General features: G+C 39.7%; 1 protein-coding gene across 2 annotated transcripts; it reads right to left on the reverse strand.

Moving 5' to 3' along the window:
* Positions 1–2,759: 2,759 nt before the first annotated feature.
* On the reverse strand, positions 2,760–14,229 carry ctdspl2b (CTD (carboxy-terminal domain, RNA polymerase II, polypeptide A) small phosphatase like 2b). Of its 2 annotated transcripts, none has more exons than XM_085759304.1 (13): positions 14,000–14,229; positions 9,941–10,131; positions 8,817–8,955; positions 8,008–8,157; positions 6,935–7,183; positions 6,743–6,839; positions 5,947–6,058; positions 5,736–5,822; positions 5,461–5,523; positions 5,293–5,372; positions 4,945–5,071; positions 4,377–4,472; positions 2,760–3,586 (listed from the first exon to the last, which is right to left on the reverse strand). In XM_085759304.1, exons 2-13 carry the CDS (start codon positions 10,106–10,108, stop codon positions 3,521–3,523), a joined length of 1,434 nt encoding a protein of 477 aa, XP_085615430.1. In that variant the 5' UTR covers positions 10,109–10,131; positions 14,000–14,229; the 3' UTR covers positions 2,760–3,520. The 2 variants fall into 2 exon arrangements, with proteins under 2 accessions (XP_085615430.1, XP_085615423.1); XM_085759297.1 differs by lacking the exon at positions 14,000–14,229 and adding an exon at positions 13,145–13,263.
* Between the last annotated feature and the right edge of the window lie 2,288 nt (positions 14,230–16,517).

Here is a 16,517-nt window from a genome sequence, read left to right on the forward strand (position 1 = left end):
CCTGCTGAGATGAATACTCACCTATCTGAGATGAATAAATATATCTTAGACTAGTGATTTGGAGATTATGGAGAAATACATTAAGTGCTACAATCACCCATGAAGATAAATGTGAGTGTAGTGTACCTGTACCATTACACTGCACCACAACTCCTCCTCCTTTGTCCCACATGTGGAGAGAAATAAAAACAAAAGGCATGCAAGAGGTTTTTTTTTAACTTTAAAACTTTGTTTCAGAAATTCAATGTAACTGTATATACACTTTACAATAGCATAGCCTGACGGCTAACAAAGATGTCTTAAAACATTTTTTAAATACATCTTCAGCACAAATAGCAGTTTCTCGCAAGTAAAATGGCTTAACGGATAAAGAAAAAAAAAATCATTAACACGATTGCTTTTTTTTTTTCTGCAGAAAAAGTGCCATGAATAAAAAATTTAATTCAGGACTCTCCCACAAAGCAAGCTGTTTTCTCTACATGCTAAATTTAACAGTTCAGTGACATAGCGCTAAACTAAACATACAGATATTTTTTTAAGAAAAAAACAAAACAAAACAAAAAAACTCCATTTGATGTAAAGTTAAATCTTCATTAATACATTTAAAAAGTAGATATGACATGCCTTTTGAAATCAAAAATACAAAATTTTTTCCTTACTTTAAGGATTTTTTTTTAAACATGAAGCTGCATGTATTGTACAACACTCAAGTGTACAATAAAACTGGTAATGCACATAAAAACGAGCTGGATTAAAAGTTATCAAATGCCTCCCACCCATCCTTCGCAAAAAAAAAAACGAAAGAAAAGAAAACAAAAAAACAAGCCGCGGGTGACGATCACTCCGCCCACTGAGGAGACGAGCACACCTGGGCTACATCACGCTCTCCAGGTGAGGCTTGCATACTGAAAAGGTGGCAGTCAGGATGGTGAGAGGTCATGGGGGGCGTTGGGAGGGGGACAGGGGTCAGGGAGGCGGGAGGGGGGAGGAAGGGGGGAGGGGCACTACCATGTTGGGACATTTCCTTTTCCACGGCCTCGTCTTCAACACCTGGCTGGCAGATGTGAGCCGCTGCCTCCTCCCTCATGGTGGCGAGGAGGAGAGGACGCAACAAGGAACTCGGAGAGAGACACTTTAAAAAAAACTTCACCCCCCCTCTTACCCTCTCCCCCTCCCCCCTCCCTCATGTACAATTTTTACATTCATAGTCTGGACATGTGCACTCGTAAGAGTAAAACACAATTGTGCCCTGTAACAATTGAACACAAACTTTAAAAAAAAAAAGAAGTCTAATTTGTGGAGAGCTACCAACGTCTGGTTAGAAAAAAGAAGGCAAAAAACAAGCGAGGGGGAGGGGAGGGGGGAGTCAGGAGGGAGGGAGGGGTCACAGTGCACAACACATACTGTAACTGCACATAGGGGGGAATAAAAGAAATGAGGGGAGAGGTGAGCGTCTCCAGGTTTCAGTATCGGCAGAGAGTTGAGGTCTGATTGTCTCTTTCCATCTAAGTGTTTTTTTAAGGGGGTGGGAGGTCGGAGCTGGGGGGTCGGGGGGGTCTAGGGTTTTTTTTTGTGAGGAGCAGAGTCGTATGGCACTGTACAAGCAACCCAGACAAATCCAAACACCCACCTGCTTTAAAATAAAATGCACTTTTGATTTTTAAAAACTGAACAAGAACTGTAAAAAGTTCGACGATAACATGCCAAATGTTTTTTTTTTTTTTTTTTTAAAGGTTTGGCCTTTTTTTTCTCCTCTTTCTCCTCTTCTCTTACTGACCAACAGGCGTCTGTCTGCACCTCACAGGTTTATTAGGCTTTGTATAATGTGGATGTCGATACAACGACGACAACGACATCTACAAGGTCTGCCTTGAACTGTTTGTCTCACTACTTAAATAAGTTAAAAGTTGAAACAACAGCGAGAGAGTAAAAATGTCAGTTTGGCTTGAATGTCCAGGCTGAGACACATTCATATAGTTACCATTCATAAAAACACAATGCTTTAAAAACTGTGCTATACAGGAAAAACAAAAAGGAGATAAAATAAAAACAAAAAAAGCTGAAAAGTACAAAGTATGAAACGACAGACAGGTAAGAGGGGCAGTCGATGGAGCCGACAGTTAAAACAGTATGTTGCTGGTACAGGGGTCTGAACCGTCGTTTATCTACCGCGGCTCGACGTCGTGACACACTGGCAGAGGATGTGCTACATTAGTCATAATGCTACTGACACAGCCATCAAAGTACACACACCACAACTTAAAAAGTAACTGAATTTTAGCCAGAATACTTGATTGATTAGGAGTAAAAAGACAATACTGATGATTATTATTATTAGACAAAAATGACAAAATCAAATACTATTATTAAAGAAAAAGGCTAACGCGTTGTTGACACATGACACGTTGAAAAGTTAATGAATGAATGCCCTCAGACCTTTTACAATGTGTCAGATTTACAGGTAACAAGATTGAATTCTTAAATCCTAACATTTAATTAGGGAGCCATGTCGTGTCCACAGTGAAGCCAACACACTGATTTTAACCTCTAGTTGTTAAGAATGAGAACAAACTATAAAAGTCCTGGATTAATTCAGTTTTATCTCACTTATGTAGTGGACTCATTATTATTATTATGCAACCATGTTCTCCTAAGTAGGAAAAAGGCTCACATTTAAACTTACATGACCCCCTTTTAAAATATCATATCTTACAAACAGAAGCAAAACATTTTGAACATGTTATATTAAAAAACAAAAAAAAACAATGAAACACCAGTTTTACCAGAAAAAAAAAAACTGCAACCAACAATAGAAACTTGACTCAGCTACGGAGGAATGCATATGATTTTAAAGGCTACAGAATCGTAGGTTTGCCAAACACCAAATCAGTGAGTGTGTGTCCGTCTGTCTGTGTGTTTGTTTGTGTGTGTGTGTGTGTGTGGCTAGGAGTAAACATACACACATGCACAGATTGATTTACAGGCCAGTCATTCCCGCTGAAAACCGTCTGTAGCCACAGAGTGTCGTTATTCGTCAGTGTCAACAGCGTGAGCACCAGGGGTGGGGGGGAGAAGGGGGGTCGGTCGGTCGGTTTGGGTCGGAGTTCCTCTTTTTACCAGGTGGCATTTCCACTTCCACTAAAACCAGCACCAAGACTTCAGAGTTTAGTGTGGAGGAAATATCCGGCTCCACGGCTGGAGAGTCAGTCAAAAAGGAGGAGTCCTACCTGGGCTTGTTCATAGTGTGTGTAGTTTCGTCATCTATACATTTTTAGAGAATTAGAAAATGTCACCCAGATCTTTAAAAATGTTTTTCTTTTGAAGTTTTTCGTTTTTTAAAAAGCAATGGTGGATTTAAAAACAAAAACGAAAAAAAAGGGGGGAAAAAGGCTAAATTTTTTTAACAGTAATGGCAATGTTGTAGTTTGTAATCCAAAGAAGGGCTTTTTACACGCATGTTGTTGTTTTCTCAGTTTTTTTCATCGTCGTCCCAGTTCTGAGAGACTGTCTGTGGTCCAGTTCAGTCGGGGGGCAACAGGTCGTGAAGCCGGAACCGCTCCCGAACGTGTGGGCGCACATCCTCGTTCTGACGGGTGGAGAAGAGGCAGGACAACCACGACAGGAGGAGATCAAAGAAAACAATTAGATTCATGACTTCTGAAATGGTAAAAACTAAAGGTGCAACGATACGATACATGTATTTGTATTGAGCTGCTTCGGAACAGGACGTTCGGTTTGAAACGGAAGTTGCATGTGTTTATTGTCCGACTGCAGCTACACGTGCAGCCCGTTTACGTCGTGGCTACTGCTAATGCTACCGCTAGCCTGAGCCTATAAAAGACAGACGCTGCTACAGCTGTGCAGCCACATCCACTGAGCTCTGTCTCTCATTCTATACAAAGTGCAGCAAAACACCAGGCTGAAGAGAGAAATATGACTGAAGGCATGAAGGCGTGAATGCGTGGAAGTCTACGCGCGTCGACAAGCCCCCATGAGTTGACCGATAGTATTAATCAGTCAAAGTTCTTGTTATCGGTTAACGGTTAATGTGTTGCATCCCTATTCGAGAATATTTTATTTATTGTAAAGCTTATCTTATATGTATTTTGTTTATTTAAGAATAATTTATTTAACTTATTACTAGGCGGCACTTTACAAAAATATGTTGTATGTTACAATAATTACATTTGACTAAAACGTGTAAGTTGTTGGTTCACAAAAGTTCCAAATAAACAACAAGCAAATTTATGTCATCCATTTTGTTCCCATACTGAACCGTGATTTTTGTGTATCGTTACACCTCTAGTAAAAACAGTTAACACGTATCAAATATGTCCTAGTCCATTAAAAACCTGAGGAAGAGGAGGATCTCTTACCATCTCAACCAACTTCTCCAGGAAGGGAACCAGCTTCAGAAGCTCATTGTCATTCTTGTCCATGAACCAGCTTTCTATGGGAATCCCATTGGACAACTGTCAGGACAGAAAACAGAAAAACACAGAGTTAAGTCTTCCTGTTTTTAAACCGACCTCTATGGTGCAATAAGAGCACTGAAACCAGTTTTTTTTTTTAATGAAATACAATATGAAGCTCCAGGGGAAAAACGAGCTGAGGAGTTATATCAGACAGAAAACGCCACATATTTGAAGAGGGTGTTGTTCAGAGAGTCGTTAGTGAATAATTCAAAGTGACCTGCAGCTGATTCAGCTCAGCAGGCCGCAATGACTAACCAACGTCATAAGTTTGTTTTTGTGGTAATTAATCAGAGCAGCACATGACAATCAGGAAAAAACCTTGGGGGTTTTTACAATGTGATTAAAAGGTGGAGATGAATGACTGAGCACTTCCCTGTCAGACACCAGGAAGAAGGTGGTTTGAGAATCTGTATTGTTGTTAAGCAAATAAAAGACCTTTGTTATTGTTTTGTTTTGTTTGTGTGTTCACCTGATATGCAAAGGCTTGTGGTGAATTGTCGATGATGATGGTCTTTGACAGATCTCTGCCCAAGATGTTGAGGTCCTTGATGTAGTTTCCCTGGACGCAAACACAATGCTCACGAAACAACCTGTGTCTACAGTTACAGGAGGAGGATGAAAGACAAGACACGGGAGAAGAAAAAGAGAGAGAGAGAAAAGAAAAAAAATCAATCAGTGACAAGGTCGGGGGCGATCAATAATTCAGAAAAACCTACAACACTGACACCTGCACGGCGACACTCTTTTCATTCAGGCTTGAATCAGCTCTGGGAGTTCGTTGTGTAACTATAAAAGATTCAGATGCAACACACTGTACCTCACTAGCTGCTTTTTAGGATCCAAGATGTTGAGCAGTTTGTCTGCGTACACTTTTTTAGAGGCTGTGAAAAGGATGATCTGGAAAAAGGGAGAAAGACAAAAGGTCAGTTTTTTTCTAATCTAATGCAAGTAGGATTTATTTAAAAGAATTATGGGTTGTATTTACCTCATAGATCTGAGACATGCGTTCCAGAAACTCTCTAAAGAAAGGCCTCAGGCGCACATACACCTGCACATGATGACACAAACAAACATTTCATAAACAAATGAATAATCAAAATACAACATATTTGACTTGAAGTTTAAAGGTTATAACCTCTTAATTTTACAATTTTTCTGCATGAACCTTCCTCAGTAGGAGGTTTTTTTCCCCCACCCATGACTTTAGCCCCCTCTAGTGGAATACACAAAGGGGATCCATTCCTATGAGGCAACACTTACCTGGTAAATGACATCCTGAAAGAGAACAGGGAAGGTAAGTGCTGCGTCTTCCAGCTCATTTAAACTGCAGTGAACCAATGTTTCGTCCTAAAGAAGAAGAAAAAAAAAAGAGAAAATATGATGAAACTTTATGAATATATGCAGTATTTCAAAAAATGATAATAAAACCAAAAAAAAGAAACAAAGAATTAGTTGGGACACTTTAACTAACCAGGTCTAGGACCAGAGAGAATTCAGGTGTGCTGCGTGTCTTCAGTGGCAGGGCTGGCTTACGGGTGAGCTGCTCTTCTGTCAGTGGAGGGACGTGCTTGATGAAGAAATACCTACAAATAAAAAACATCACACAAAATAACATCAATTTAAAATATGTTAAAGTAAGGAGATGGGAAAACTAATGAGTGTCATAGAAATGGATGCTTGTTTTGGCAAACTTAAAGCACACAATGTTTAACTGCATTTAGTATATGATAAAAACATAATAACTAGCCAATTAATATATCCTGATGAGAATAAATACATTAGTTAACGCAGGTACAAGAGGACAGTGAATCAGAACAAGCAGGGGGAAAAAAAGCAAAAGGCAAAGATCAGCAGAAATTTAATGTATCTGCTCGGATACATTAAATTTCGGCAGCACGGCTGCACAACTAGGCCAATCAATGTTAAAATCGTAAAATAATCAATGCTGTCACCAAAGTTATTCACATGGGAAAGATATGTTTTGATTTACCCACAGTCAAACCTGCTGTTACAACAAATGTCCTGTTTATGTCTAACTGAAAGCTTTCACAGATTAGTCAAATGTGTGTGTATTATAGTTGGCTCTGATGTCCGGTCAGTGGTCCAGATATTTTAGGTCATAATTTTATCATTGGTGCCATCAGTCCTGTGCTCCTTCAAACCATCCCACTACTCTTTGCTTTCCAAATGTCCTCATTTGGACTTTCTTGTCTGGCTATATTAGTAAGCTCTATCTCTTTATCATGGTGATGCAGAGTTAAACTCACGGGTCAAAGACTTCCCAGTCCTCCTCATAGGACGCCTCTGGTGGCACCGCAGTGGGAGGAGCGTCCACATACGCCATTTCTGGACTGGATCCTGGAGCTTCGACCACAGTAAGAAGAAGATGTCAAATTAATTTTGACACAACAAGAAGGAGAAAGTCTAATGACTCAGAACCAGGGTTTTTTCTTATCTACCTGTGAGAGGTGGAAGGTCGGCGTCTGGATCGAGCTCTCCCTCCTCTGCTGTGGGCGACACCTCGGGGATGTGGGGAGGTCGCAGAGGCGGCAGCTGTGATACACTAGAGTAAAAGTTAGTGGGGGCACACAGTTCCTGCGTGGACGTGGCTGTGCTGGTGGGCGTCTCCACAGTTTGCTCCATGTCCAGCTGCTTGACTATCTCCTCTGCTTCCAGCGCCTGGTCTGGGGAGTCCGAGCCAGAGGAGGCTGCAACACAAACACGACAAAGAGATGAATGAATGAACATGATCAAGAACTGATAAAAACGCATTTCATGACAACATACAGTAAATAATATTGTGGTTACAGTGTCAACTGCATCCAAAAATTTAGAGAGAAGCATGGATCATCATTAGTTGTGTTTCCATTACCCCTAGAAATGCGCAAAACCTAAATATCACTGTAAAAAAAGAACAGGTAATGGAAAGCCCTACATTTTCAAATAAACCTCTCATGAGGTGGTTTTTTCATACGTGTCGATTACAAAGTGTATTGCAAAAGTGTAATGGAAACACTTTTTTTGCATTTACATGTCACTGCGGATCTGATAAGATCTGATCCCATTAGTAATTGTTTCCGTTTCCCTTTACTCTCCCTCTCTGCCGTCTGTTTTGAGTCGTCCCGCCACATCACCACAGTTGTTAAGGGGCCACCGTTGCTAAGTCACTAAACGCAAAATGTGTTAAATGTCCAATTTCTTTAAAATTATGAGAAATATGGAGTGTCGCTGTTAAAAAAGTCTGTTCTTCATTTACAAGAAGGGTATCACACTTTGTACCGTTTCCACCCATCCACCCAAATTAGTTATTTTATTAAAAATACATAGGTACAGTCTGATAACTCAGGCGGTGTCACACAATAACGTGTCAGTGTAAACACCTTTCAATGGAAACCCCTGTAAATATCAATTGTACATATCATATATATAAATATCGCTTTTATTTTATGAAAACCTGTAATGGAAACCCAGCTATTGTTGCTGTAGGAACATCTAATGGTGTGGTTAATGAAGAGGAAACGTGGCTGCTCACCATTTTTAGCTGGTGAGAAAAAGTTGAAAACAGGGGAGAAGATGGTCCCAAGAAGGGTGGTCCTGGGAGGGCTGGTGGGCAACTCAACGGCCGTCGTCTCCTCCAGGCTGCCGTTGGGCTTCTCCTTACTCCTGTCATGATTGGTTGCCTCTGTTGAAGAGGAAGCGACAGGTTAAAGAAAGTTAATAAAAGACGAGGTGCAGGTATCATGGGTGTCACCGTGTGGTGGTGCAGTGATGGTTTACATGCGTGACTCTCAGCCCACACAGGCCTGGACCCCCGACAACATTGATATTTTTAAAAGAAAAATGAAGACCTGCTGCCTTTTTAGTCTGGCGTTTGATTGAATTTTATTATTATAAGATTTAGTTGCACTGTTAGTTAGCACTGTTGTTCTTATTGTTTTATTAAATCTAAACTTTGATTTTATGCAGTTATTCCCTTGAATTATTTATATATCACACATATATTTATATTTCATTTTATCCGTTTATTTTTATTTTACTTTATTCCATTTACCTATTTTATCTTTTTTAGCCACTCTCTGGTGTTTACCAAGAATGTACACATTGTCAAGTGTAAGATAGCATTTCCTCAGTATTTCTTAACTCCTCTGTGTTTTAATTTCTGGTAGGTGAATGCAAATGTCTTTGTACGTAAATGTCCTCCCTCTGTTTATTACTTTTTATCACATTAAGCACTTTGAGCTGCTTCCTGTATGAAGTGTGAAAACATTTGATTGATTGATAGATTGATTAACAGATAATAAAGATGAGTGATTAGTTTTTTCCCTTCTCTGTGTAACTCACGTCCATTGATGGAGCCTCTCCGTCCAACCCTGCTGATCGTCCTGCGGGGGGTGTTGGTGTTTGGGGTTGTAGAGGTGATCAGGTTGTTGTCCACATCACAATGGAGGCGTGTCTTTTTGGCCGGGCTTTCCTGCTCCACCTATCGGAGACAAGAAGACAAAAGACAAAATACTGTTAACGGTGATGTGGGCGTGTGTGGTGCTTTCCTGTTTACATCATAGCACAACAATCCACCAGAAATTAGCTGCATACTCCAACCGGCTACTTTGATGCTGCGCAGTTTGTGACTTTATAACATCCAACATTATCAGTGCACCATGGCCTTAAGATATCTTTGATTTGATTTATTCAATTCTCGCTAGCAATGGCAGCATTTTACATTTAAAATTAAAAAAAATAGAAAAGAAAGAAAGTTGACAATAAATATTTAAATGCAGAAACAGTAATTTAAAAACGTAACCCTTTAAAAAGCATTTCAAGTTCAAGATTTCACAACAGCAGAAGTTTAAAAGCAGGTGATGCAGCAACAATGAAAGGACAGGTTATGTTTATATATATATATATAAATATCTCAAATGTCAGAAAAGAAGACTAATTAAAATATAAAAGATGTATTTCTCAACTGTAAGTGCGTCCTAAATTAAGCCATGGCAGACCATGAAATAACGATGTAAAACATTAAAACTTTCTCGTTGTCTTTCGAGAGGAAAAGTTCCTTTTAGCCGAGTTGACTTTTCCACTTGTTACTACCTCCTGTCCCTGCACACCAACTCTGTGAGCCAAAATCTAAAATTAGACCCGAGTCCGAGTTCTCAGACAAGCTGCTGCATTCCTCCAGACATTTCTTGGGAAACATGACACTCTGCACCAAGAAACACTGTATTTAACTCACGGACCTGGAAAGCACAAGACTAAATACAGTTTTTTAAAACACAGAGGTGGCGAAAAAGCTGAGGTAACACTTAAGGGAAAAAACACACTGACGAAGAGTTGGACGACTTCCACTCCAGCTACAGTTTTTCAGCGCCTCCAGAAGGGGCACCACCACCGCCGCCACACTCATTTGCATTGAACTCAATTATAAAGCAAGGTCAGCTGATGTGATCACAAAGGTCGTTCGTTACCTTAACCGCATTTCCTCTGATGAACTTTTTGATGGTTGAGAACAAGCCCCTCCCACCACTAGTAGGAGTGTCCTCTTCGACTTCTGAATGCCTCCGCTTGGTCCGGGACGGGCGGCTCGCCACACTGGGGTTCGGCTGCTGAGACGCCTTACGCATTCTCAGCCTCATTGTTTTAGCAGTCACATGTAAGGCTGTGTAAGAAAAAGAAAAAAAAAATCAGACTCAAGGCAGAGACAGAGAAAGAGCGAGAGAGAGAGAGACAGAAAATCATTGTAACAGTGTGCAGTCAAGGAAGCAAATTTAAGCAAATATTCTATTGTTGCGGTGGACGAACAGGTTGTTCTTACGGTCTTAACTGCTGGATAACTGTGGGATGCATCTATGTGTACTGAAGTAATACTGGTGCATTTTCTGCCAACATCTGGATGCATTCAAGATCCCATTTCACTTACATCACAGTGGATCACGGCAGCCACAGCTGGCTTTACTTCCATCACTCTACAAACGCTCCCTTACTATTAAACTACATGTATGCGAGATTAATGTTTAAGTAAAAGAAAACAGAGAACTAAAATAAATAACTTAATGCACTTACAAAAGATTTAAAATGTGGCTTATTTCACCTAAAAACTTATGTGAAGGAAGTACATTCCTTATACTCCAGAGCTGAGGGGATTTAATTGGTCAGCGCTGTCCTCAAGTTTCTTACAGGAAAAACTAAAAACTATTCACAGTCAACACAAATCGTCAGTCAAGCATGCCAGCCCTTTGCTCTTACGTAACAGCAGCTGGCTGAAAATGTGTCTGGACATATCCACAACCTGTCAGGAAACCTTAAACACACAATAGCACCTTCTCAATACAGTACAGCACAGCACAGCACACCTCACATACTGTAAGCGCCCTTCCCTACATCTGCTTTACATTTATGCAGGGGTGTACACATAGACGCACAAGAGGTGTAGACCTACGTACTGTTGCTCAATCACACAAACACAAAAAGGCGCTTTAAAAGCATCAGGGAGGGTACATGTAACATTTAAGTAAGAGCCGCAGGCAAAACAAAAAAAGAACTGAGCAAGCCGGATAACTGATAACTGTATGTAACAGTGAAGAGTATTAAAATAAAATTTGCGGATTAAGACAGTGAATTCATGTGATATAATTTTCAATATTTACTTATTTCCTCTAAGATAAAATATAAAAACAGGGCATGTTTACGTTTGAGAAATAAAAACCCGATGAAACCGAGGAGAACTGAGAAATGCCTCAGTAGTAAACTGTATATGTAGATCAGATTTACAGTCAGTACCTCTTCCATCTTATTAAGAGAATAAATAAAGGATTTTCCCCCCCAGATTGGATTGGATAAAACAAATTTTAAAAAACGAATTAACATCTTATCTATCCATCAAACACCTCATTAACAGCGAGGACTCTTTTAATGTCTTTGTCTTTCATCCCCAAATATAAAAACAAGAAATGTATCTGATGTGGGTGCAGCAGTGACACCGTCCTTCACACATTAATTGTGTTTGAAAGACGCAACTCTAGTGAACTCAAATTACTTCTGCACTAATCGCAACACTACTGTACAAGCGAGACATGTGTTCAGCGCAACAATGACGCTCATGCAGCAACACTTTTAATAAACATGTTGATGACGCTGCTCTGATTCAAAGACAGGGATATTTTAAGCTGCAGTACTAAGTGACAAATGAAGTAACAAATCTCCATATCTCACTGGTTGGTCCAAATTAACAACTGATCTGCCTGGTCTGTCTCTGCAAATACAGTACAGTACAACTGTAAATATCTCTATAACTATTTGCATCACACTACAGTTCACAATAGCTCAAGCTACAACTGTTAGGCTCCTTTGTGCTACTGAAATGTCAAACCTAACATGCAAAACCTGGCAGAAGCTGCAAACTGGTATTATCACTGACAGAGTATTCAATCATACAGATGCTATTCCTTTAGTTACAACTAAATGATGCCATTGCTTTGAACTACATGCTTTGTCTTCTGTCTTTTCATTCTTTACTTCCATGTGCCACAATACACAAAGACACACTTTTTTTTTTATCAACAATGAAGTACAGTACTGCTTATCAAATGTAGTTACTATAAGGTCAAACCTCGCATGATAGCAACACAATAGCTGCTGAACATCCACCTTACTGGGGAAATCTCCCACTGCCCACAGATTACGCACAGTGTCATCATGCAAAAGTCACAATTTCTGTTAATGTGAACAGTTAAGCAAGTGGAAGAGGAAATTATCTTCTCCAAAAGACATAAAGTTACAGATGACACATTCCCTTTACATTTTAAACACTATAATTTTTTTTTTTCATTCTCATCTTTTACATTTTCAAAATGACAGAAAAGGGCCCACAGCAAAGGTTTGGCCACCCTGCATAGTTAGTACCTGGTTGCCCCTTTGGAAACGGTAAATTAAATAGCTTGTCTGATACCTTGGTCAAAGTTATCTGAGAGCTAAACTCTCCTGTGTTTCCCATTCTTTTGCAGGCTGCTGCAAAAATAACACACGGATATTGCTTAAAATATCGTTAAAAAAAATAGTGTTTTATGTTTAACTGTATGCCTTTTGGAGATCGTTTCATCTTCCTCTTGCTTAACTAGTGTTTACATTCACAGAAATTTTGACCAGGGGTGGCCAAACTTTTGCATGCCACTGTAGCTTGGTACGAGCAACTGAGCGGGAAATAAGAACATGCATGCGACCGAGACTGTATGAGCCAGGCAGCTAGCAGCAGACAGACGCAGTGGAGAAACAAGCGAGGCCCTTTCCTTTTTACAGCCCCCCACGTCCACTCCGCAAAAAACTACTCCGATAAGGTTAGCTAATAGGCTAAAGAAGTGGCTAACACACGTATCAATCATAATGGATAAAAAATAAAGTTAAAGCACATGACACACGGTTTTGGTTTGGCTTGGCCCAGCTGCCTTCACCAAATCGACCTTAGTGAAAGTTGCACTACATGTAATCACGACTGTGGCTAATCGAGCAGCTAGAGGGAAAACTACAAGAGGTCGTGTGGGAAAGCGTCAGGGGTAGTAGTAACTTACTACTAGATAATGTAGTTTGTTAAGTGGCACTAAAACATAATGTCACACTGTTACAACAACAACACTAGGTGAAAACGTTCACGGTTCAACAAGGCGAGGCTAACTCACCGTTAGCATAGCAAAGCCAGTGCGGCGGCAGCGGCGGCATCACAAGTTAAAGGTGAAATGCGATTAAAACAATAAAAATACAATTAGTTAGACGACTACATTGAAGCTTTGTGGACGATTTATGCATATGATTTTACACCTTTTTCGTAACAGCAAAGCAAAGCTCGTCAGGCACCACTGCCGTTATTATTATTATTAATCAAAACAGCTAACTGACAAGAGAGGCGTTATTTATTTATTTACCGATCGATCGATGGGTCAGTTAATCAAATCAAATCAGCGCTATCTTAACCGAACAAAGCATTGATTAGATTATCTTGTAATCGTGACACTATATGGGCTCCCGTTGAGTTGATTTGATTTTAAATGGAGAGGACGTTAGCATTAGCTGAAAGCTAATGTGAAGCTAGCGAGGTTAGCACCGATGCTAGCTAGAAGACGTTAGCTCGCGTTAATATGTTCATTGTTAAATCAGGCGGGGGCTGTTCCGCGTGGTTTGTTTTCCAGTGGTTGTTTTTTAATTAAATTAACCAAATTGTTTAAATTAAATTGCTTATTGGTCGAGTCGACCAGGCAGGAATTAGCCAGGTCCGAGTTAGGCCGTGTTTTAGCTATGTATGTATCCTATCCTAGCTTAGCTTAGCATAGATAGCTTAGCGTTAACCTAACCTAACCTAGCCTAGCTGTGTACCAAAAAAAAAAAAAAAAAAACTGCTTCGGGCAAACAGATGTGCACAGGCAAGGGAAAGGAAAAAAATATTTATCCTGTCGTTAGCCAACATTACATAAACCGCAACATCTGGAGAAGACAAATGCACGACAACGGGTTGGTGGTTAATGTTTTTAACGACTTACTTTACAGTGATCCGCAGTCTTATCTCGGAGATAACTCGACTCTAGACCGATTGAACCATCACAACTGATGAGGCGGAGGTGGACGTCGTTGTTGTTGATGTTGTTGCTTTTCGTGAGCTTGTTCCCGACCTTTTTTTCCTGTGGTATCTCTCGTACTCAAGGGCCGTCTCTCCGTCCGAAATGACACACCGTTGTGTTACCAGCAGCACCAGGCGCCATTTCCCGCCTCTGCTCGGTCTCTCCGAAGCAGATACCCGTATGGGACACAGACACACCCCCTTACCTCTCAACAACACCAGCCACGGTCTGCAGCAGCAGCAGCAGCAGCAGCAGCAGCAGCAGCAGCAGCAGCAGCAGCAGCAGCAGCAGCAGCAGCAGCAGCAGCAGCAGCAGCCAGGAGCACCACCACCACTAGTCTTGTCTTCAGCCTCCTAGAGAAAGGTGGTGTTGGTTTGTTTGTTATTCCTCTTTTACAGACATGACTGATGATTTTTAGAGGCCAGCCAGCTAAGCTAAGCAGCAGGGAACCTATTGTTTTCGCCAGTATTTTTCTTATTCTTCCTAGGAAATCCTATACTTCCCATAGATGAGAAATCACCAAACCTTGCACAAAGGTCCAGTCCCATGCCAGATTTGCTCAAATGCAAAGGCATGCCAATATTTATCATAGGGGAAGTGAAAATTCCTAATAAACCAACTGTATGTACACTGCATCTTCGGGCTGTCCTGACTCCTGAACAAAAATTGGAAAAAATTGAGCCTACATTTCATGAAAACGTTTGACTGTAAACAGTACTGTATACTGTACTGTAAACTTATACCAGCCAACTTTTGCTAAATACATTTTCAATCATCTTGAAAGCAATTGACAATATTTCTGAGGCGTGGTTGATGAAGTTTGCCAATTATCAGAATTTTATCTCAAACACTGAATTTTTGAAAACATTTTGAATTCTGCTCTCATGGGAACAATTGGAGTCAATGTAAATAAAAGTGGCTCTTGTGAAGCAAAAACACTTATTGTTAAAAACAAATCATCAATATTTCCATGCTGTCAAGATGCACTATATGTATTATCAGATTTTGGTCTTGATAACATAATTTTTTGACATTTTGGAAATCTGCTCATTAGTAGGCTGACAGCAGCTGAGGTAGAATGAACATTGTAATGCTGATGTTCTTGTGTTCTTCCTATTTTGTCTCTTGTTAAATTGCCTAAATTTGTCCGAAATTGCCTGGCCCAGACCACTGCGGCGAAGCAGCTTTAATTTTTTTTAAATTTTCATTACTTTCTAAATTGTAGATTCAAACTTAAGACTATGAAAACTATGAACGAACACACATGCAATTATGCAGTAAACAAAAAAAGTGTTAAATAAAGCAGAATATGTTTTATATTTTAGATTCTGTGAAGTATTTGCACATTCTTGACCTTCTGTCATCAGCTCCATGAGGTCGTCACCTGGAGTGGTTTTAGTTCCCAGAGGTGCTGAGCATTTGTTGGCTGTTTTGCCTTCGTGCATCTCAGTTGGGTTTAGGTCAGGTGACAGATAACAGTGGTTTTTAATTAACGCTTTTGTGTTTACATCATAATTCTACTCTATGTGTTCACTTATAGTTTTCATGTCTCCAGTAAGAATCTACAATGTAGAAAGTGATAAAAAATAAAGAAAAAACATTGAATGAGAAGGTGTGTCCAAACTTTTGACTGGTAGTGTAATATCACTACCCTGCTGCACAGACAGACTCAAAAACTCGTTGTATTCCTGGCCATAATAAGACTGCACAACACTGCCCAGCTCCAACTTAGGGAAAAAACAATAACATCAACCCTTTGCACAGCTGTTTTTGCACAGTTCATACATTATGCAACTTAATTTGGCACAGTTTGTTCTATTTATTCTAATTTTAGTATTTTATCATAACATATTAATGCACATAATTTATATGTATGTGTATAGTGTGTGTATATTCGTTCTTACTATTCTTATCACTGTATTATTTTTGCTCTACCAATCTCTTATATTATATGTATGTGCACTGTGGATACTTGAATTCCCTTTGGGATCAATAAAGTATCTCTAAGTCTATTGCGACAATTCTTGCTCGATACCCTTAACACATGTATTAACATGACTGAAAAATACATGGCAGTGTTTATTTATGAACTAAAGACACTCACGCATTCACGCAATGCGCTGTGCACACCTGGACAGTGTTTGCATTTAGAAATCAAGTGACTGGTTTTTCACATCTACATTGACTCTAAAGCATCATCACAACTGACAAGTGACATGAAGCATCACCTTTAATAAAATTAAATTACATTCAATCTGCCTTTCCATGAGAAATAAAAAATAAAATAAAATAAAAAATAAAAATCTGGCTGCACAAACAACTGATGTCTTGTTAATGTTAACGGATTTCCCTAGAGTTGAGGAATTAAGGATTCCCCAGTACAAATGGTAACATTTCAACTACATTATGTACATAAGAGACCTCATTAATGGAAGCATGT

This window comes from Trachurus japonicus, chromosome 3 (genome assembly GCF_045865225.1).
Source record: "Trachurus japonicus isolate A0001 chromosome 3, Traja_1.0".
Taxonomy (NCBI): Eukaryota; Metazoa; Chordata; class Actinopteri; order Carangiformes; family Carangidae; genus Trachurus; species Trachurus japonicus.